Source organism: Camelus dromedarius, chromosome 9, assembly GCF_036321535.1.
Source record: "Camelus dromedarius isolate mCamDro1 chromosome 9, mCamDro1.pat, whole genome shotgun sequence".
NCBI lineage: Eukaryota > Metazoa > Chordata > Mammalia > Artiodactyla > Camelidae > Camelus > Camelus dromedarius.
The window spans coordinates 78,198,422-78,222,623 of record NC_087444.1 but is presented as its reverse complement, the minus strand read 5'-3'; the positions used below and the strand labels follow the sequence as shown (position 1 = coordinate 78,222,623).

Genomic DNA, 24,202 nt, shown 5'->3' with positions numbered 1-24,202 from the left:
CGCGGCCCTGGCCACACCACAGGGCCCCACCTGCTCGCAGCTATCACTTTCTTAACCTCTAATGCCATCGTCTTGCCCACCTTTGAACTTTACATAAACAAAACCATATGATATTCTCTTAAGACTGGTTCCTTTTCTTCAGGAAGGTCTGTGAGATTCACCCAGATGGCTGTGTACGGCTGCAGGTCCACTCCCAGGAAACGAGAATCTAACCACAGTTCTCTTACCTGACTTGCTGTTAGTCGGTATTTCCGTTTTTCAGGTACTGGGAGTACTTGCCGTGGACGTTTTAGTACCTGTCTTTCAGCAAGCGTACGCATGCGGTTCTGTTGAACGTACACCTCAAAGTGGAGTTTCTAGGCTACACAGAATGCCAGACGCTGTGAAGGCCGAATACAGGCCAATTGTCTTCCAAAGCGGTTTTACCGATTTAGAAACTTTAACTCCCATATTCTATTCTCAAGTTCACAGGGGGTTACGTTTGCCTCTGGAGGACAGGAAACAGGATGAACGTGGGCAGATAGAAAGACGCACAGCCCTTTCTGAAGCCAAGTCAGCGCTGCTGGTGAACGCGGAGACTTACGGGAGCTCCTCTAGGCTGCACGTGGCGCGCAAGGCTTCACAGAGCAGCTTCACGTCTTGCCGGGACAGCGCTGCGCCGCTGAGGCTCCGGGTTCTCAAGTGCGGGCTGCGCATGAGCACGTCGAAGAAAAGTCAGCTCTCACAGGGAAAGCAGACGTTATCCATACTGCGAAAACAGAGAAAGTCGTAGACGGGTGTCATCCCACCAAACCCGAGAACACAGCCCGAGCACCGTCTCTGCCTGTGTCCTGTGACTGTCATTAAACGCTATGCTCACTTCACAACCTGTGTATGTAGCCCAGTGGTCCCCAGCCTTCCAGCCAGCCACTGTGGGGGCAAAATCACCCAGTGCTGGAGACACTTGTTGTCAGCCTAGGGGCTGAGATCCTGGCATTTAGGGCGTACAGGCCAGTGACGCTATTAAGCGTCGCAGGACAGCGCCCACCATGAATAATTATCCAGCCCCAAACGCCAACAGTGCAGAGGCTGGGACACCCCGGCTAATACTGTCCAGTGTTAGACACACTCCCAAACTTAAGGAGATTAACGCAAAGTTTGTTTTTTCCCTCGTGTGCTGGTTTAATGCGGGTCTTACTGACACTGGGGGCGGCAGGGTTTCCTTTAAGACAGTGGTTCTCTGTGTTGGCGGTGCTTTGAAATCGCATGGAGTATCCTGACAAATTGGTCTGGGGCTTGACCTGGGCTTAAGAACTTTATACAGGTCCTCAGCTGATTTTTTAACATGCTGATAATATTAAGAAGTCACTGCTCTACATCAGTGCTTCTCAAAGCATGTTTCCTGGACAGACCACCCAGGAACTGGCTAGAAAGGCAGACTCTCAGGCCCCACCCCAGACCCGAGGAAGCAGTATTTCCATCCTAATGACACGAGATTGTGGGAAGCCCTCCCCCTCACAGTCACAGACCCAGGCTCCCTCCGTCTGTGGCGTCAGCGTTCAGCCAGTAAATGGGGGAAATGCATATGTAGCGACCCCAGTCTCTTCTGAACGCTGTGCCGTAGAAGTGGCACTTCTGCCTGCATTTTATTGCCCAGAGTCACATCCCCATATTCAGATGCCAGGGAGCCTTGGCCCTAACGCCCTTATCTGGAAGACAGCGCACCATGGTGGGGAGTACGCGTGGTGGGGACGGCGGCACCACATCTCAGATGAGCGCTGCTCTTGCGTACCCCTCCCTCCCTCTGCAATCCTTCAACGTCACATCGCGTCAGAGAGCGCTTGAAGGTCCCAGACTAGGGTGACTTTGCAGGCAACCAGAGTCAGGTTCTCGCCCATTCCTTGCACGTCCACTTTCCACTGAGAAGTGTCCATACATTTTATGATGAGGAAACAGGAAACCAACCATGCCATCCTCGATCATGTGTTCCCTGAGGTCAGGACTATAACTCCAAACCCCATTTTATTCTTGGGGTTTAGTACAAAGTCTGACACCCAACTGGCCCTCAAGTATTGGCTGACATAATGCTGCTCAGGCATTGAAGGAAGCGGCAGGTGTGGGAACCCCCAGGAGAAGTTCCACAATTGGTGAGCTTTAAGCTCAGAGCCAGCTTTGCCCTTTCATAGCTTTGTGACCTTGAGAAACCCATTTTAGTGTGAGGAATAGGAGCAAAGATGAGACAGCAAGAGAGGCTGGCAGGTGGAGTCTGCTCTGGACTGCAATTCTTTGCTCATGCAGTTGGCCTCGCCCCAAAGCTAGAGGTGAGACTAAATTTAGGTCCACAGTAGACTCGAGTCCAAGTGCATCTCCAACTTACTGAAGCTTTTGAAGGTGGCAGCTGGGATGTCTGAGCTGATTACACAGAATCACAAAGGCCACCCTGTGGAGGTGACTGTCACTCACTCGGAGCTCTCTGAGGTTCTCATTTGTAGTGAGCACAGAACAGACATGATGCCAGCGGATGAAACTGGAATTTGGCCTGTGAGGAAGGAGAAAGGAAATGCTTTCCACGGATGAACAGTCGCCCCACGCCATTCACAGCATTTCATCATAACACAGTATCTTCCTGAACATGAGACACCTGACGCCTTAGTCAGGGAGGTCAAGGTCACCTTCACCTGCCATTTGTGATTCTCAACCAGGGGCGGTGTGTCCCTGTGCCTGTGGGACATTGGGCAATATTTGGAGGCATTTTGGGATGCAACAAGTCGGGGAAGGGGTACTTGCAGCTTCTAGTGGATAGAGGCCAGGGATGCTGCTAAAAATAGAATGGACAGAACAGCCCCGTGCAACAAAGGATTTTTCATCCCCAAATGTCAATGGGGCCAAGGCTGAGAAACCTTGCCTTACATGCAGGAGGTTTTACAGTGAAACTTGGGGTGATCCGGCGTAGCAAGTCTTGAGTAAGATTGCTTGGGCTCAGACCTACCCTTCACCACTTCCTAACCTGGGCAGCGTACACGGTCCCTTTGCCCCAGTCTCTTCACCTATAAGGTGATGATAATAGCGATGTTTTATGAGCACTAAGTGAGTTAAAATCTGTAAGAATTTTAGAATACATTTTTTAAGAGATAACTTTTAGCTGAAGTCAAGAAAGAATCGGTGCGGTCCTATGGGAATGGCACAAATATTAATTACAAGCACACACTGGGTAATACCTGAGAGGTGTAGGGAACACACTTCGCATGGATTCTCCTAGTCTTCACAACACCTCGCAGTGTGGTAGGTAACTTACTGCCCTTTTTACAATGAGGCAAATTCAGTGAAGAACGGGAAAAAGCCCCACGGACAGGGTGACACAGTTCATAAAACTCACCCAGAACTTGAGCTGAGTTCTGTTCGACGGAAACGGTGAGCTCCTAACCAGCAGCCGGTGTTAGAACTCCCATCGGAAGAGCCTGCTGGGGGTGCGCACAGAGGCTGAAGAGGCAACAGACAGAACATCAGCGGACAGACTCACGTGGAGCTTTCTGCAGTCTCTTCTTTGAAGACATCTGGGACAGAAAAGCAAAGCGTCCTCAAGCCAGAACAGCGTTTTAAGCAGTAAGCAGAAACCGCCAAGTCGGCATCATTCATGATGGAAAAGTTAAGGTCTCGGAAGAAGGCCGTGGCCCGCTGTGCAAAGCCTTCACCCGCATCTCGTACAGGCAGAAGCAGAACGCCAGCAGTCTGCCTGTCGCGGAGACGCTCGCTCTCAGCCATGCGCCGCAAGGACTGGCGGCGTTTCTGCTGTGTCTCCCGGGACAGGAGGGCGCCAAAAAACGCACTCAGCCTTCCTTGTTCCTTTTCACGGAAAAGCCCAAACAGGAAACACCCCAGAAAACTCCCGTGTGCGCTTCCTCTCTTTAAACAGGGAAACAGCAGTGCCTCCGCGCCTGCGGCGGCCGGGCCGGGCGGCCGCCGTGGCCGCGCAGGCGGTGGAAGGCGGCGGCGGCGCCGAGCTCCCGGGCGCGGGCGTGCAGGGCCCGGCGCCACTCCCCGCGCGGCCCGCCCCGCCGAGGGCCCTCGTGTGCAGCGGCGCACGGACGTCGGCATCCGCCAGCCCGCGTCTCCTGAGGCCCTCCTCGCCAGACGCGCGCGTGCCGGGCCACCGGCCGCCTGCAGCCGGCGCCCGTGGGCGTGAGCAAGCTACAGACGGAGGAGGCGGAAACAGAGGTGGTATGCTGGTGGGCCAGTCCCAGGTTTCCCCCCTTCCCATCCCCCGGTTCAGACAAGTGCACACAGCCCAGCAAAGGACGGGGATTTGGCACATGGAAAACAGCGGTTCGTTCGCTCTCACCAAACTGAAGGCTCGCCAGGCTTTACTCCCGTCTTGAAATACAGTGCAGAAATGCAGCCTCCTGTCAGCCTCACTGACTCCCCGGAGCTGTCTGCATGCTGGGTTGCCCAGCCTGTGCTTAGTTCTCTGTGCGTGCACAGGCCCGGCTGCCACGAGCAGGGAGCCTCGGGGAGCACCTTCCTCCTCAGCAAGCTGCTCAGGCCCAGCCGCGCCGGCCGCGGCTCCGGCCCGTCGCCGCACAGCTCTGCCTCAGGTGCGTGCAGGTCACACTTCAGTTCCTCAGGACTGTCGACGACGAACAGCGGCCTCTCTGGCTGGGAGGTGACGTCTCCGAGGGGAGCGGGGCCGCTGGGCCAGCCTCTCGAGATCAGCCGGCCAGGCTGGTGTCTGCGAGGGGCGCCCCCTCCCGGCAACAGCAGCAGAAGACGTAGGAGAACCTGCCCCGGAAGGGGCTGCGCTCCGCCCAGGCCAGCGGCAGCTTCACCAGGTAGGAGGTCCTCCCAGCACCTTGCGGTCCTGCGAGGATCACCATCCGTGGCTGTCTCCGAGTTCTTCTAGAAGCAGAAAGAAGCTTCATGCCTTCATGTTCTCTGTGGGAGTTTCCCCTGTCAAGGTAAACGTGAACCCTGGTCTGCGATTCTCTGAACCACACGTCGCTGAATTTCTCTTTTGTGCGAGCTTTGTGCGTCTTTGTACGGCCTGAATCAGTGAGGACAAGGGGCGGGGTGCGGAGAAAACCCAACGTATCCGAGTCAGACACTCATACATACATGCGAATTTACACTTCTGACCCTGCACGTGTGTCAGGGTGTCTCCTCAGGGTCCTGCAGGCTGCGTCCCACTGGCCAGAGCTTGTCAGCAGCCTGTTTCCTAAATGAAATTTCACTGGAACCCAGGCCTGCTGTTCATGCACGTGTGACCTGCAGCTGCTTCCCGCTGCAGCGGCCGTGCCGAGCTGTGACCGGCTGCAGGGCCCGTGAGCCTCAGATGTAACCTCTACGGCCCTCTACAGAAAGAGTGTGCCGCCCCCCAGACACACACACGTGCGCGCGCGCACATGCACAACACACTCACGCATACACACGCAAGTGCACACGTACGCACGCACACATACACGCGCAGGCACACCGCTGCTCTTCGCAGCAGTACTAGCAAACCCTGGAAAGGAACTGTATGACCATCAAGACAAGACCAACTAAATAACTTACAGGACTGTGGAATGTTACACACATATTAAAAGTGTGGAATAACCTTTACGTGCGAGTGAGGCGGGAAGCCCCATAAAAAGACTGGCAGGACCCCCAGGAAGGGCCACTACTCTCCTGCTGGCACCATGGGTTCCCTGGCCCAGAGCCTCTATCTCACTTTTTGCCTCTGAAATGGCTTACTTACCCTTAAAATTCTATTGGTTCCCTGAGCTCACTTCTGATTGGTTATTTCCTTCACTCCTGATTGGCTATTACTCTCACTTCTGATTGGTTATTTCTTTCACTCCTGATTGGCTATTACTCTCACTTCTGATTGGTTATTTCTCTCACTCCTGATTGGTCTATTTCTACAAAGCTTGTTCCTGGTTGGTCAACTTCTGTTATACTTTATTTGCATACGATGTTGCAAAGTGTAAAACTGGCAGCCTATAAATGCCTGTGTAAACCTACAGATGGGGGGGGGGTCCAGAACTTGGAGTGTTAACTCTTCTGGGTCTGCTGGTGTAATAAACGTGAGTTCTCCAACTGTCTGAGTGCTGCTTGGTGTCTCACCCAGATCCAGGTTGCTGTCACACCTGAGCTGTAACACATTTTTCTGCAATATTTCTGGGGGCCCCAGCGTGATTCCAACCACGCCGGCCCCTTGAGCCACCAGGACAGCGGAGCAACGACCTGGAGGTCGGGAGCTCCAAAAGCGAACGAGGAAGTGTGCCACCCAACAGTATTCTGGGTCCTCCTTTGCAGAGGTGATACAGTCTTCTGGGCGACTGCCCCAACTGGACTCAGTGGAGGGACAGACCAACTCACCAAGCAACACAGCTGAACAAGGTAGGAACCCTGGGAAGCGTCCGTATTTAGGATAGGGTATTCAGGTTCTGTCCAAGTGTACAGAAGAGACTGATCACCTCCTCCAGGCTCCCTGCCTGACGATAGTCCGGACGGGGAGATCTGGTTATGCTCCCTGCCTGACGGTAGTCTGATGGGGAGATCTGGTTAGATTAGGTTAAATAAGAGACGCTCTGGTGATAGGAAGGGGAATGTGCAAATAATCTTTGTGTTCTTATGTGTGTGTGTGGCCTGAAAAACATGCGATCACGTTTGAGTTTGTAGCTCCACAGAATTCTGCTATGGAGTTCGAGTGAGTCCCAACATGCAGTTCCGTGGTGACCTCATACGGCTTGTATGATACGGCGGTATCGGCCCCTTGGGGTATCGATCGGAGTCAGCGGTTTATACTGACCCGCCAAAGCTAAGAGGCACCTTCGTCCCAGCGAGGGGAATGGCCAGGCGGATGCAGTGAAAACCCTCCCTTTGTCTCGTTTGTGACACCGGCACAGGGTGGCTACATGGGGAGAGAAAGGGACATAGAACAGCCTATGAGTAAATGACCGCTGTGCCCTTAGGAACTAAGATGAGACTACGTTAAAGAGTTTGACACAATCTTGTCACCAGTCCCCCAGAATACCCTGTCGTGATTCATCAGCTTCTATATACTACTCGGTCTAAAATTAAGACCACGAGACCTGAGCCAGAGGGAGCCAACCCAGGACTGGCTGGAACTCTGTTTGAGGGCCCCCCCCCCCTTATTTTGGTTGATTTATTCTGCTTCTGGCCAGCCATCCTGGCCTCATATTTTGTTATTCAGGCTATAAAAAGACTATACAGGGACCCCTAGAGCTCATCCAGGCCTGGGGGAGCCTCAGGGTTACCTGCCTAACGTGGAAACCCCAGCCCGTCGGCAGCACTTGCAGCCGAGCAGGTAGATGTCAGGCCCAGTGAGGGAACCAGCTTGTTGAGAACTCCACTGTTTTGAGGAGTGGGACAAAGATACTGGGGTCACAGTTCTCAGTGTCAGAAGCAGACTCACACCTATAGGCCATAAAATCTGTCAGCTAATAGGAATGGGATCCTCAAAATCAAAGCCGACAGTTCTGGACTGCATTATTAAAAATTTCAAAAAGGGCTTCTCAGGAAACTATGAAATTGTCACCAAAAAAATTGCGCACGTTGTGCGAGTCAGAGTGGCCCACCTTTGGAGTGGGACGGCCCCTGGAAGGCACACTCAACCTGTCAGCTGCCGCGGCCATACACTGGATAATCACCACGCCCCCGGGGCATCTCGACCCATTCCCATATATTGAATCTTGGCTAACGATCGCCCAAACCTTGTTTCCGTGGGTCCGGGTCTACGCAAATGGTTAGGGACAGTATAAGATCCTCATGGTCCCGACATTAAAGATGAAAAAAGACATGAGGCTAGCGTTCAGGACAACCCTGAAGAACTGCTAGTGCTACCCCTGCCAAATATTCCTCCTACTTCTGCGGCTCCACCACAGCTGCCTCTACCGGACGATCCACCACCTGCACCGCCACGGTGGCCTCGGGCTCTGAGCCGAAAGCCCAAGGATGGGAATCTCTGTTCAGCCCTGCAGGCCGCCTAGCCAGCAGCCACTCTCCAGAAGCCTTCCCAGGAGACCCAAGAGCCGCAACAAGTTAACGATGATGGCTCCATACAGCCCAGACACTCCATCCTGTACTACCAGCCTTTCAGTACAACGGATCTCCTGAACTGGTGACACCACACTCCGCCGTATTCGGAAAATCCCCAGGCCATGATTGACCTCCTAGAGTCCGTCTTCCAGACCCATCGGCCAACTTGGGATGACCTTCAATAGCTGCTCCTGATACTCTTCAGTACAAAGGAAAGCAAGCAGATCATAACAGAAACTAGAAGATGGCTACAAGAGCAGGCCCCAGAGGGAACCGTGGATGTGGAGGAATGGGCCTGGGATGCAGCCCCAGACACAAGACCAGAATGGAACAGTAACTCCCAAGCCGGACGGGAGGCTCTGTGGACATAGTGGAGAGCCCTCCTGCATGGGCTGCGAGCTGTGGCAAAGAAACCAACCAACATGTCTACGACCACCGTGATGCAAAAGCCAGACAAGTCCCCCATGGACTACGGTGAGAGGCAATTTGGGAGCCCACAGAGATGTCAATCATCCATTGTAATGGACACCATAAAGGGAAATGACCCCATAAACAGAAGAAACCAACTAGGAGATCAGGGTGTGCACAAAGCGGCAAGTGAATCAGGTCATGCCAGAGGTCTTGGGGCCATCCCAAAGGTTCGACCAGCACCCAAACTGCTGTCAACATCTCCAGCATACAGCCAAGAGGAAAACTCAGGCAAGAACTAAAGGAGGATCCAGTGGAAAGGAAGGATGGTGGGTGATGCCTGACAAACGGATATATCTACCTGAACGGTTAGCCCACCAGGTGGTCCTTCAACAGCATGAGCTCACCCCCCTGGGAAAGACTGCCCTAGAGGCCCTGCTGGGACAGTACTGTCTGATCCCTCAACTTCCATCCCTCTGTGCCTCAGTCTCAGCGCTGCCTCATATGTGCTCAGAATAATGCACAATGGGGGTCAACTGGACCAAGAGAAATCCAGTGCTATGGCCAGGCTCCTTTTAAAGATACGGAAATGGGTTTTGCAGAAATGGGGCCCAGCAGAGGATACAACTACTTGCTGGTTTTTATCTGCACCTTTTCAGGATGGGTAGAAGCATACCCAACACGGACTGAGGAAACAAGGAGTAACAAAGGCCTCAGAGACATTATTTCCAGATTTGGGATGCCAGTAACCATAGGGTCAGACAATGGACCCGCATTCGTAGCAGAAATAGTACAAGTGGCAAAAACAGTAAACATCTGCTGGGATCTACATGAAGCCAACAGGCCCCGGCATTCAGGGAGGATAGAGCGCACGGGCCAGGCCCTAAAACAGAAGATGATACAGCTCGGCTAAGAAACTGAACTACCTTGGACTGATCCTCTGCCCATGGCTCTCCAGTGGGTACTCTATGCCCTTTGGTCCAAGACAGGGTTCTCCCCTTTTGAAATCCTATATAGGAATCCCCCTCCCCTGATGTTACTAAGAAAAAAAGTTAGAGAGATGGGAAGCTTAGAACTTTATAAGCAAATGCAGGGTCCCGAAAAAACCATGCGGAAAACCCATAGGTGGGTAACTGATGGGATCCCAGTCTCAATGGAAACAATGTTACACCCATATGAGCTGGGAGATCAAGTCTGAATAAAAGATTGGAGAAAGAAGCCCCTTGAACCCTCTTGGAGGGGCCCCTACACAGTTAAACTAACCATCCCAACAGCTCTTAAAGTGACAGGTATCACCCCGTGGATTCATCACACCAGAGTAAAGAGAGAAGCATCACTGAGATAAGGACGTCTGGAGAATCAGCCAGGACCTCGAGGAGCCACTTGAAATCTGGGCCAGAGATGCCCGCCTCACCTGCCAGAGAGCACCACGCCCTGCTCTAGCCACACCCGGCAGCTGGCTAGTCAACGCACGGCGGGAGCCTGAGGAACCAGCGATCAAGACGTAAAAAGAGCTGCTGCCCTTAGTTTATTATTGCGTATTGTTACTTTATTACTAGCTGTAGGGCTGACAGCCCCTGCACCCCAGGATTGGAACATGGGCCAGAGACTAATACCAGCTGTTCTCTACAATAGAAAACCTAATGGTCAGTCAGTGTCTGCTAATAGGAACCATACCTCCTTGTTAGAAATGATGAAACCCCAAACCTTTCTTCTGCTTATAAAAGTAGTTGCTGACATACTTCTTTCCATGACGGGGGTTCCAATGGGACCCATTCTCCAAATTGCGTTCGGCAGGAGCCTGCTCCCCAGAAAAAATCCCCAGCCCACACGCTCAGGGCCCTTCTATAGTCCTGATAAGGACTGGGAAAACAAAAATAGACCTATAACCAGGACCCTCAATTAAGTCCCTTATTAAGCAAGTCCTTCACCTCCTTAATGCTACTAGCTCACAACTAACAAATGCTTGCTGGCTCTGCCTGCGTCCCGGCCCCTCCAGCATGCAGCCAGCCCGATAGGTCTCTCAGATCTAACCAAGTTTAATGGCCGCCTGGGGTGGTCCCCAGACTCTGCAGATAATGAGCCCCAAGTCAGTTAATGCACAGTTGGCTCATACAGCTCCTGACTGCATCTACAACCTGGGGACAAGACATTCTGTAGGAAATCGGCCACTGCCCAGTGTGCCCAAACCCGTAACTGCACAACTGTTTACGGTTGTATGCCTGCCAAACCCTGGTGCACACCGAGCCCAGGAACCTTTTTTGTATGCGGGGCACACGCCTGCTGGTGCCTACCAGCCAGTTGGACAGGTACTTGCACACTGGCCTTCCTTACCCCTCAGATGGACATAATACCTAATAACCAGAGCCTTCCCACACCCTGATGGCCCATACTCGATCAGAAAGGGCCATCCACCTAATACCACTACTCGTTGGGCTGGGAATAGCAACTGGAGTGGGCACAGGAATAGGAGGAATAGCTGCCTCATCATCCCACTATTACCAGCAGTTATCTGCTGAGTTCACTGAAGGTTTAAAACAAGTGGCTGAGTCCTTAATGACCCTACAAAACCAGTTGGACTTCCTAGCAGCAGTAGTCCTACAGAACAGGAGAGGTTTAGACTTGCTCACCACCAAAAAGGGGGGGACTCTCTCTTCCTAAATGAGGAATGCTGTTTCTATGTAAGTCAATCAGGAATTGTCAGAAATACGGTCCAACAACTACGAGATCGAGCTTAACACAGAAACCAGGAATTAGCAAACTCCTGGGCACAGTGGAATGACCTCTGCAATTGGGCCTCCTGGCTCCTCCCCCTGGCAGGCCCCCTCCTTATGATCCTTCTAGCACTGCTGTTTGGTCTCTGCATCATTAATCTCATTACCCGTTTCATTAGCTCACGAATAGAGTCACTAAGGCTACAGGTACTGGTTACTCAGGACAGGACAGGCCCCTGGACCAGGAAGAACCCATTGGTGAATAAGGGACACCGCTCTGAGGTTGATGCTCACTGCAGATGTTAAAGAGCGCATCAAAAGGGGGGAATGAGGCGGGAAGCCCCATAAAAAGACCAGCAGGACCCCCAGGCAGGGCCGCTGCTCTCCTCCCAGCACCATCCGGTTCCCTGGCTCAGAGGCTCTCTCACTTTTTGCCTCTGAAATGGCTTACTTACCCCTAAAATTCTATTGGTTCCCTGAGCTCACTTCTGATTGGTTATTTCCTTCACTCCTAATTGGTTATTACTCTCACTTCTGATTGGGCCACTCCCCTAGCTTCTGATTGGTCCATTTGTAGTACTTCATTTGCATGGAGCTCACTCCTGATTGGTTATTTCTCTCACTCCTGATTGGTCTATTTCTACAAAGCTTATTCCTGGTTGGTCAACTTCTGTTATACTTTATTTGCATATGATGTTGCAAAGTGTAGACTGGCAGCCTATAAAGGCCTGTGTAAACCTACAGACAGGGTCCAGAGCTTGGAGTGTTAACTCCCCTGGGCCTGCTGGTGTAATCAACCTCAGTTCTCCGACTCTCCGAGTGCTGCTTGGTCTCTTGGCCGGATCCAGGTTGCTGTCACACCTGAGCTATAACACCGAGCTGTAACACATTTTTCTGCAATAGGAGAAGAACGATTCTGTGCCTACACGTGCGCGCATTTATGTATACAAGGGGATTAGGGCAGACACAGGTTCTCCGTGTATGGGATTGATCTCAGGGCCTGGCCAAGGAAACTGGGCACAGCAGACACAACGGGGTGGCTCCACTGTTATTTCCGACAGCCCCCTTCAGGGAAGACAGCTGAACAAAGCCGACGGCGCACGCCCCGCCGAGGACCCGGGCCCAGGCCACGTCCTCAGGACGCCGGAGGGGAGAGGCGGCGCAGAGTCTGTCTCCTGCGGCTCTGGCAGTTTTGCTGCTGTTGCCCTGAACGTGGAGACCCTAGACTTTTCTATAAAACCATCCCAGTCTCCAGCTGCTAAATTCATGGGTTTTAAGAAGCAGCTGCACCAGGGAGCTCCCTGGTCCCTGAATCACAGCTATGGCAGCAGAACTGAGAAGCCGCGCTGGTGCTGAGCATGGGCAGAGCGTTCTTCACGCCCGCACGCGGCAGCAAGGGGAGGAACTGCATTTTCACAAACAGCGCTGTGGGAAGCCCACGTTATTTCGTTATTTCGTCAGGGGCCTGTGATTGAGTGTCACTGGGATTCTAACCTGTCCCTGCCCTCAGAATCTATGAGCTCCCATCTGCTGTATCAGGCCAAGCCCTATTTGAAGGGCAGCCCTGCAGAATTTTGTGAATGATTCTTCCCGTGTCCCGTGTCCCGTGTCCCGTGTCCAACAGTAACGTTCAGTGACTTGGATTAGGAAAGACTGCCTTTCTGGTGAGGCTGGATACTCAGTTCTCAGTCTAGGAAAAGAATTTGTGCTAGAGAAGGAGGACCAGGAGAAGTGTGGAGGTCCCTGAACCACTTCCAAGAAGAAAAGAAAGAAACAAGTTAAACACTCAAAGGTGAGATACTTAAGGAGGGCAGCGTGGAAGGAGAAACTCTGAAAATTGCTAGAACAACCACAACCACAACCACAACCACACCACGTGCTTTCATTAACCACCCGAAACCACCTCCAGAAGCTTGATTTCAGTGCATGCGATTCAGACTACTAAGCACATTTGGTAAGACTTTTTTTAGATCACAAATTAAATCATACTGAGTGTATATTAATACCATTTGTCCCTCACGGGAAAATGTGGTTAATGTCTTTTCAGGTCTTTCTGTGGGAAGGGGATGTTGAGTTCTCTGCCATCCAGTTTGGCAGCTGCCGGCTACAGTGAAGCTGTTCACCAGTTGCAACGTAGCTAGTGCATCTGAGGAACAACTTAATTTAAATGCCAACAGCCTCGTGTGACTAGCAGCTGCTGTACTGGACAGTTACGTGTGTGCGTCTAGCACAGGCCCGCTCAGCTGCAGCACTGCTGGCGTTCTGGGCTGGGTAACTCTTGAGAACCTAAGTTTAACATGTGGGAGCATCCTTGGCCCCTGGTCACCAGATGTCCCCCATGCCCCTCCCCCAGTGGAGACAACAGAAGGATACCTACAGATGTGGCCAGATGTCCCCTGGGGGGCACAGTCAGTCCTGACTGAGGACCACTGCCAAGATTAGGTTAACCTAAACCTAATCTTGGCAGTGGTCCTAACCTAACCTAAACCACTGTTTAGGTTAACGTAAAACACAGTTTTAATGCGACTCTGAAAATCAAAGATCCTGGAAGAATACAGAGATAAAACATTTTGGTAGAAACGACCTCCACATTCTCACCTTCTGTCAGGCTCAGAACGGGGACAGCGAAGGACTTAGAGCCGAAGCTGCCAGTCGATAGAGCTCATGAGAACTGAAAATGCTAGAGGGAAGGACCTAGGCTAGGGTTCCTTAAACCCCATGTTTTTGCCCAGCTTTGCCCCTGACCTACTCAGTGGCCTCAGAGGAGTTATTATTTGGGGGTAGTTATTACCGTGAGGTAAAATGATTTCTATCACGTCTCATACAAAAGGGTTTTATGGAAGAATCAAACATGAAACCCATCTTAAAACCCAGCTTCTAAGTAACCCAGTGCAGGTCAAGTGCGTCACCCGCGGCAGGTGCTGACGGCCAAGCGCCCTGGTTCTGATGGTTCTTCCCCTGAGAGAGGGTTTCTGGCTTGGATGCAAGCTCTCTGCTTAGGACGACATGACCGGTAGCCCAGGCAGAGGTGTGACACAGGCCAGGGCGTGATGTCCACCCGGTTCACCACGTATAACCCATGGGTCTAAATGAAGCTGTTTTCTGTCTGCAAGGGTGACGTCGTCCCATGGTACGTTCTGGCCCCGCTGCAGACAGGCACAGAGAGCACTGGTCAGAACCATGACACGATCCCCGCTGTAGGAAGCCTCGTCCCCACCCCTTGAGCCCAGACTCCCTCACCTGTCATCTCCAGCTCGGCCTTCTCACAGAGGTCCGTTCTGTTGAGCTTGTGAAAGACACTGACGGTCACATTCCATGCTTGCTGCTCCTTATAGTTTATGATCAACAGCGTTGTAAGGTTTTTCCATGTTGCCCTCTTAATTTTCCCCCAGGGTATTTGCTTGAGTCCAAGTTCCAGAGACTCTTTCCTGAAGAAATCCTTGAATTTTTTGAACTCGTCGTTTTTGAGCTCTTCCAGGTACCACATAAGGCCGAAATCAGAGAAGAAAGATGAAGCCACCCTGACCAGGGCAAATGTTAACCTTCAGAGACAGAATGACCAGGAACAGGAAATGAATGGAACCTGTGGACAGTTCAGGGCAGAGCCAAGTCATTAAAAATCCATCAAGTGACACAATTAAGTTCTTGCACAGCACCTTGCTGTTCCGGGGGCAGTGGGGCTGAGGGCAGGACGGTTTGGAGACCGGACTCATCGCTTCTCCCCGTCTCAGTGAAATGGTCATGAGAACAATGGTACTGGAAATAAAATTCAGCACGAATAATAAATAATCCCCCACAGAATTACTTCTAACGTCAACTCTAATGACGCGCAGTGCAGACACACAGTAAGAGGTATCCAGGGTTCGTGTCCAGGAAAAGCACCCCCGATGGAGACCTGCAGATAAACACGTGGTGTGAAGCAGCCGGAGAAGACAAGCCGGGTACGGCAGACCTGTCCCGGCGATGGCTCACACACCTGTACCGACCGAAGCATTCCACTTCAAGGCAAAATTATGACGCTAGGCAGGGAGGATCTCTACCTAATAGCAGATGAAGTTATTCAGAGGATATGAAAGCCTCAACCTGGATTCATCTGACATGTCATCAAGAAAGAAGCAAATATAGTAGCAGGATGCCCAAACATAGTTCAGTTTTGACAAAAGCACAAGGCAGAAAGGATATTTTTTCAATAAATGGTGCTGGGACACCTGGACGTCTGTGTGCAATATGATGCAAAACACCTAGACACAGAGCTCACACCTCACACGGAAACCAAGTCCAAGCGGGTCATCGACCTCAACAGAGCATTCAAAACCGTAAAACTTGTAGACGAAAACAGGAGAAAGTCTACCTGACTTTAGGTCTGCAGAAGCGTTGTTGGGTGCCATGTACAATGCATGATTCGTGAAAGAAAACTGATGAGCTGGACTCTGTTAGAATAAAGGGTGTTTGCTCTGGGAAGGACACTTGTTAAGAGAAGAAAAACAAGAGCTATATAGACTGGGGGAAAGCCCTTGCAAATTACGTACCTGATAAAGGTTCGTGTGGAGGATACACAAAGAACTCTTAAAATTCAACAGCAAGAAAATAAACAACCCAGTAAAAAAATAGGGGTAAAAGATCCGAGCAGAGACCTCACCAAAAGGGTACACAGATGGCAAATAAGAACACGAATAGATGCTGACCATCGTTTGTCACTAGGAAAATGAAATTAAAACAATGCTGAGCTGCTGTGATACACTACTACAATGAATAAAATTAAAAAGGGTTACAATATTGCGTTAGTTTCAAGTGTCCAGCATCGTGGTTCAATATTTTTGCAGATTATAAATACTGGTAATGATGAGAATTCCCTGTGCCATGCAGTATATCCTCATTACTAATCTATCTTATACACAGTTGTTTGTTTCTGTTAATCCCATGTCCCTAATTTTTCCCCCCTTCTTTCTCCCCTGAGTAACTGCCACTTTGTTTCCTATACCTGTGAATCTGTTTTTGTTTTGCATATAAGTTCACTTGTATTAATTTTTAGATTCCAGGTGTAAATGATAGCATATAGTATTTGTCTTTCTCTGTCTGACTTATTTCACTAAGTATGATCATCTCTAGGTCCATCCATCCATGTTGCTGCAAGTGGCATGATTGCATTTTTCATGGCTGAATAGTATTCCATTGTGTATATACACACCACTTCTTTATCCACTCGTCTGCTGCTGGGCACTTGGGTTGCTTCCGCAACTTGGCTGTTATAAATCGTGCTGCTATGAACATTGGGATGCCTGTATCTTTTCAAATTAGTGTTGTCATTTTCCCAGATGTATACCCAGGCGTGGAATTGCTGGATCACACTGTAGTTCTATTTTTACATTTTGAGGAACCTCCATAGCATTTCCCATAGCAGCCAACAGTGTACAAGGGTTTCCTTTTCTCCACATCCTCTCCAACATTTGTTATCTGCACTTTTTGAATATGGCCATTCTGACAGATGTGAGGTGATACTGCATGGTAGTTTTGATTTGCGTTTCTCTGATAATTAGCGATGTTGAGCATCCTTTCATGTGCCTATTAGCCATCTGTATGCCTTCTTTGGAGAAATGTCTGTTTAGCTATTCTGTTTGTTTTTTGACTGAGTTGTTTGATTTTTTTTGTTCGTGAGTTATATGAGCCGTTTATGTAATTTGGATATTAACACCTGGTTGGGCACATCACCTGCAAATATTTTCTCCCGCTCCATAGGCTTTTTCTTTTGTCAGTGGTTTCCTTTGCTGTGCAAAAGCTTTGGAGTTTAATTAGGTCCCATTTGTTTATTTTTAAATTAATTTTTATTTGATTTGATTTTTTTTTTTTAATGGAGGTGCTGGGGATCGAAGCCAGGACCTTGTGCATGCTGAGCACATGCTCTACCCCTGTGCTCTGCCCTCCCCCCCATTTGTTTGCTTTGACTTTTCTTTCTTTTGCCTTAGACGATTCCAAAAAAAATATTGCTATGATTTATGTCAAAGAGCATTCTGCCTGTGTTCTCTGCTAGGAATTTTATGGTTTCAGGTTTTACATATAGGTCTTTAATCCATTTTGAGTTTATTTTTGTACGTGGCATGAGGGAATCTTCTAATCTCATTGTCTCACATGCAGTTGTACAGTTTCCTCAGCACCTCTTGTCTTTTCTCCACTGTGTATTCTTGCTTCCTTTGTCATACATCACTTGACCACAGGTATGGGGTTTGTTTTTGGCCTCTGTCCTGTTCCTTGGATCTGTGTGTGTCTTCGTGCCGGTGCCACGCTGTTTGACCGGCTGTAGCTCTGTGGTGCAGCCTGAAGTCTGGGAGGGCTACGGCTGCAGCTTTATTCTTTCTCAAGATTGCTTTGGCGACTCGGGGTCTTTTGCTCTAGCTCTGTGAAAAATGTCTCGTGTTTTGATAGGGATTGCATTAAATATATAGATGGCTTCAGGCAGTATGGCCATTTAAATAATATCAATTCTTCCAACCCAAGAGCATGGGGTATATTTCCATTTATTTGTATCATCTTCAATTTCCTTCATCAGTGTTTTATAGTTTTCAGAGTATAGGTCTTCCACGTCCTTACTTAAGTTCCTTCCTAGGTATTGTAGTCTTTTTGGTGCTATTTTAAATGGGATTGCTTTCTTGCTTTCTTGGAAAGAAACAGAGTCTGTCCCAACAACATGAATGAGTCTTAAATGCATATTGCCAAGTGCAAGAGGCTAGTGTGAGAAGGTTACACAGTGTATGATTCATTTATATGACATCCTGGAAAAGGCAAAACTAGACATGGTAAACAGATCACAGTTGCCATAGATTCAGGGGTGGGAGTTGGGGTGAACAGGTGAAGCACAGGGAATTTTATTTTTAGGACAGTGAAACCCTTCTGTATTACCCTATGGTGCTATGCACCTGTGAAAACCTACAGAATCCCACAGTGGAGAATGAACCTTAACGCATTAAAACTGAAAAGAAAAAAAAAAAAGGATAGCCAGGGCCCCTGGGATGGAATGCACATGGTAACAAATTTAACTGTATCATGAGTGTATAATATAACCTCACTGAAAGGGGTGGAAGGGAGAGTGTTGATGTAAATAACTTAGGAAACATGAAGACTGTAAGACCAACAACAGAAGGAAGTCAGTCTGTAAGCAGTGTTCTAGGTGGTCAGGCTGTTTGCCGGGTGGGGGGGGGGGGTACAGTCTGACAATTCTGAAGTCAATAAAAGGCTCCAATAATAGTGAAAAATTGTAACAAGTAAAACCACTTTATTCATGGATGACCATAAAGAAGGGTCTGTTGCCAAAATAGTAGACTAGGTGATTTGGATAAAAAATTTTAAATAAATCTTATCAGCATTAGAGATCTAAGAATGAGGGTAAGTTGTTAAGTGATGCAGAGGATGACCATACAGTTTCAGAAAGATGATGAAAGGACATTCTGTGGCTTCTCCCCTGGGGGCCTTTGCCCATAGAGTGAAAAAGCCTGCTTTTGGTCAAATCTTGAGGCACAGGCACATCCAAGTCCTGCAGCCGCCAGGGCAGCAGGCTCCCAAGCAGTGTCTCTCCGAGTGGCTCTCTGAGCTGCATCCACACCGCCAGGACGTCCCAGGGCCCCAGCTACACCTCGTCAATTCTGAGGGTTGGCAGGGCATCCATTACAGCCCCCAGTAGATTCTGATGCTGACCCAAAGAATGGCTTTCCCTGGGCAAGAAGCTTGCCGACACTTGGCCCCGAGCCCTCCTGCACGCAGCACGCAGCTAGCGGACTGCTCTTGCTGGGGAGGCAGTGTTGGGAAGATCAGAGGGCAGCCTCTTCCAAAGGCTGACGTGTAAATATGGTACTTTCTGCCCTGGGCAGAGACCCTCAGAGTGAGGCACTGAGCACATTCCAACTTGCTACCAGTCAGATTTTAAATCTACCACCAATACAGGCACATACACGTTCTCCTCTGCCACTACGGTCAGCAGAGATCGCCTTCTCTGTCCCCGGTGCGAGAATGTTAGGTTGTTATGGGTTGAATTATGTCCCCCACCCCCAGATCCATATGTTGAAGTCCTAGCTCCCAGCACCTCAGAATGTGAACTTGCTTGGAAATAGGGTCACTGCAGGTGTAATTAGTTAAGACGATGTCATGTGGGATCCAGGATGTCTGGTGTCATTAAAAGGAGAGATTGGGACACAGACATGTCAAGAGGGAAAATGATGGGAAGACAGAGACAGCCCCATTTACAAGCCAAAGCACGCCTGCAACTGCAGAAGCACGCCTGCAACAGCCCTTGGGAGGAGTGCACCCTGCCGCCACCTCGGTCTCAGGCTTGCAGCCTCCAGAACTGTGAGGTCGTAAATCTGCTGTTCAGACTGCACAGTGTGTGGTGCTGTGTTATGCAGCCGTGGGAACTACTGCAACGTGTTAATATCAGACTCGATATGGAGATGATTAGTGGACCAAGAGAAAGTACGGAAAATAAAATTCTGAACTGAATGTTTAATGTCACGTATCAAAGTGAAGTGAATGCGCATAAGCACGGCTTACAAAAATCTAGTACTTTAAAGTCGGAGAGAGAAAGACAAATATCATATGATATCACTTATATGTGGAATCTAAAAAAAAAATGATACAAATGAACTCATTTACAAAACAGAAGGAGACTCACAGACATAGAAACAAACCATGATTTCCAAAGGGGAGAGGGGTAGCGGGGAAGGTTAAATTAAGAGTTTGGGGTTAACTCATACACACTACTGTATATGAAATAGATAAACGAGGACGTACTGGGAACTATATTCAGTACCCTGCAATGGCCTATAATGGAAAAGAATATATATATATACACACATACACACACACATATATGATATATATATACACACACACATATGATATATATAATATATATATGTGTCTCAATCAGTTTGCTGTTCATCTGAACCTTACAACATTGTAAATCAACTAGACTTCAACAAAAAAAGAAACTGGTGGGAAAAAACTGCTACTTTAAAGATACAAGAAAGCAAGATTGAAAGTTCATGAGCTGGGTATACACATTAAGTTAAAGAACAGCAAAAAACATGAAAAGAAAATAGACTGACATCCGAGAATAATCAAATAAATATGAGGCTCAAAGTGTATTCTTTGGAAAGACTTAAGCTCTGATTCCCTCCAGACGAATCTGATGCTGAAAAAGGAGTGAAGAATAATTACCGGGAACGAAAGGGGGGATGTCACTGCGTATCCTGAGGACACTACAAATCTGCAAATTTTATACCAAAAGAAATGCATGATTTTGTTTGAATATATAAATTCTTAGAAAATGACAACTTTCATCTATTTCTGTTCTGTGTGAGGTTTTGAAAGCAAATCATTGCAGGTCATAGAAATTCTCCCTCCAAAGAAGACTTCAGGCACAAATGGCGTCATCACCAAACTAAGTCAAAATTTAAATAAAAATTGTTTTCCAGAAGCTCTTTCAGAGAGAAAAAGAGACAGTGGGTAGAGAAGGAACTCCCCAACTATTTGAGTCATGGCTTGGGTATTGAAAACTAACAAGTTTTGTGTAAGATTTCAAGTGTTGCAATCCACTTGTAAAAGTGAATGCAAAAAACAAACAAAACCTTAACGAAGCACAGGCGTGAAGTCCGCATGGTAGATAATAATCGTGTTACCGTTACTATCCTGACTTTGATGTGCCGTGGAGATACAAAGAGCGTCCTTAATTTCTGGAACATAAACCCTGAAGTGTTTAGGGGTAAATGTACCTAGCGTTCAGTAATAGAGGTGAATTTGTACACTGTGTAGAAACGACTTTGAACAGGTCAGGAGAAAATGCTTATGTATGTACAGAGAGACAAGGTAAAAGGTAAAATATTAACATTCGGGGGATCTGGGTGAAGGAGAGGATGATTTTTGCAATATTCCTGCAACTGTTCTCTAATGAAATTGCATCAAAACATTGTGTCGTTTTAAAAAAATTAAGATATAATTGGGGAAAAATAGTGAACTAGTTTCCTTGAGCCACCAAAACAAAGTGCCAAAAATGACTGGCCTAACAGAAATGTATCATATCCCAGTTGTGGAGGTTAGAAGTCCGAAATCAAGGCATCGCCCGTCCCCTCCTTCACGGTTTGCAGGCGGTCCTTCACACTCCTCGGCTTGCAGGCTCTCACCGGCCAACCCTGCCTTCATCCTCACGTGGCGCTCTCCCTGGGTCTCCCTGACTTCACAGGATTAGGGGCCCACTCTGGTCCAGCGTGACCCCCGCCGTACCTAATTACACCCACGATGGCCCTGCTTCCAAGTAAGGTCACATTCTGAGATCCTGAAGGTTAGACTCAACCTACCTTTTTTTTTTTTTTTTTAGGGGACACAGTTCAACCCATAACAAATTGTAAAGATCAACTCTTAATTGACATGGAGAAGTATCTCCTCTTTATTTCATAGTCAAGATGAATGTTATAAAAAGAAGCAAGTTTCTGATGGAGCACCCCCTAGAATTACAGTATCAGTGGTATTTCTGGCTGAAGTCAGATAGCACACTCCTGGTACCCCAAGGGGCTGGGATCTGATCATTCATGGGAGACACCTCTGGACCTCCAGGTCACCTGCGGCTTAAATCTCATCTCCGTCTTTTTGTCTCCAGTTTCCCCTTGTGTGCGTCCCAGAAGCTATTGTGAACCTAATCACCCCGAGCCCCAAGCCCTCCCACCTTGATGGCTCTTGATTGTCTCCCATTGTATTCAAGCCAGCCTGCTCCCAGGTTTCCGGCTTAACCATAAGCTTCACACACCTGTGAGTTCCTTATCTGCTCGTCCAACTTTAGAGTTAAAGAAAGCCGGGTCAATGGGTCAGGGGCAGCCTGGATGTGGGTCAGGAGGGAGCAAGCCCTTGAACACGTGGCCCTCTGAGAGAGTATTTCTAAGAACGGGGACTTGGAAATCTTACAGTTATCAAAGGGGACGGATAAGTTAGGAGAGTGAGATGAGCAGATGCACACTGCTGTATACGAAATAAACCACACAGACTTGCTGTATGGCACAGGGAACTGTATTCAGTACCTTGTAATAACCTGTAATGGAAGAGAATCTGAAGAACAAACATATGTATGTAACTGAATGACTTTGCTGTACACCAGAAGCTAACACGACATTGTAAATCAGATATAACTCAATAATAAGAAGAACAGGGATGATGAATATCACATGGCAAGAGTGTTTTAACTTATGGTTACTGTGTTAAGGAGTCAACCCCAGGGCCATGGAGTGCGGACCCGGGGGTCCTTTCTGGCTGGCCAGGAAAGGAGACAGGGCAAAGGAGAGAAAACCAAGTCTCAACGCAACGAAGGAAATAAACGGGTGAAAGAGAGACGCGAGGACCAGACTCAGACTCGCCTCCCCAGGTCTCGCTGGTTGGCCCTTAATGAAGGCGGCTGGGCCTGGGAAGAAGGAGGCTGCAGAGCCACACGACTGGCTGCTGAGCCGCGCCCTTCCCATTGGCTCAGGAGGGCTTTTGACGAGCAGAGCCAGAGAAGGTGTGAAGCCAAACTTAACAAAGTAGTTCCGCCGTGGCCGTTGGTCTAGCTATTTGCCCCTGGTGCCCTATGGGGTGGTGGATGTTTCAGACGGAGGTGCTGATTTAGGATTCCCAGGGCTCCTGCCTGCGAGAAGGCGCCTTCAGTCCCTCCAAAGTGGGGACGACTCTCTCTATACTCCAGGTGATTCTGAAATCTCGAAATGATCGCATCCTTCCTAGACCCCAAGCTCCGTGAGGAATGTCGGCGTGTCCTGATCATGTCTCTGTTCCCACCACATCTAACACACAAGGGAAGCCAACGGCTAAGGGCTGGCGTAGCCATGCGTGTGTGGAACAGGCGTCACATTCTGCAGGTGCGAAGTCGTGTTTCTTCATCAAGGGTGGTTTTCACGGAGTCCCTTGTACGTATCATGGTCATCTCTGAAGTCCACTGGAAACTCCAACGTGCCAAGAACCATCCTCTTCTAAGTGTAATTTTGCCTTCTCCTTACAAGAATCCTGTGAATTAAGTTCTGTTATTTGGGGAAGGGGAGGGTTGTAAAAGATATTTTGCATATAAAGTGGGGTATACAACATAATGGAAAACATGGAATAACCATAGTCGTTACAGAAATGCCTCTGGTCCAGACCCTGGATGAAGAAATACAGGACAAGAACTTTTGCAGGCCCCGCCCCCGCCCCGCCCCTGCATGCCGGTTCCACCACCAGCAGCTGCCAAGGGAAGGGCATGTTGTGTTCACTGTTCCCCTGGACTTCCTGTTTTTCCCACTGACGGGTGTTCCCCTAAGAGATATGTCAGTGTCCCCCGGCTTTGAATTACAGTGAATGTACCCTCCCCGACTTGCTTCTTTCCCGTCCCGTCGTGTTCTTGAGGTTTGTCCGTGTTAAACTTGCTTTAGCTGCAGTGCATTGATTACTTTCTTTACTGCCTGACATTCTTTAAGTGTATGAATATGTCGATGCAAGTAATGAATCATCAGTCCACAATAAGGGATAGGAAAGAGTTTTATTCAAGCTAAACTGAGCACGAGAGCCCGGAGGCAGCCTCTAGGTGGCTCTGAGGAACTGCTCCCTTGAGGCATGGTTTTCAGCACAGTCTGATACCGCAGCCACGCAAGGAGCATGCATCAGACATGACAGGGCGTGTTCCTTCGAGGCTGCAAAGGAGACAGACCTAGCACATGGGCAGCAGGGCAGCAGGACCTGGTGGCTGGGAGGGGACCTTATCTCCCGGGGGTGCTAACGTCAACACCCTGGGAACGGAGTTACTTATCCTTATCTTCCAGACAGACATTCTTTACCTTAGTGGTCAAAGCAGATGTGCTGTGTGTTTGACGGGCCGTGAGCCAGACTGCCTTAGCTCACACAAAGTTCAGGCTGAATCATGTGTAAGCCAGAATGACTTCCCCCATCCCAATATGTGGAACATTTCTCCATCAAATATATCACAGTTTATCCATCGTGATAGTTTTTGTTTCTCAATTTTTGCTAAGATGAACAATGGTTGAGTTTTTGTTTTTTTTGGGGGGGGGGCG

At 49.1% G+C, this 24,202-nt stretch overlaps 1 protein-coding gene across 1 annotated transcript; it reads right to left on the bottom strand.

Annotated features, from left to right (window-relative positions):
* Positions 1–465: 465 nt before the first annotated feature.
* LOC116154671 (NACHT, LRR and PYD domains-containing protein 4-like) lies at positions 466–15,429 on the bottom strand. The gene is given in 12 exon segments (XM_031457391.2): positions 466–487; positions 584–688; positions 2,357–2,518; positions 3,500–3,929; positions 3,932–4,036; positions 4,039–4,145; positions 4,147–4,234; positions 4,237–4,482; positions 4,485–4,691; positions 4,694–5,017; positions 14,379–14,659; positions 15,404–15,429. Coding segments are annotated over 12 exon segments (2,103 nt in total).
* Positions 15,430–24,202: the final 8,773 nt, after the last annotated feature.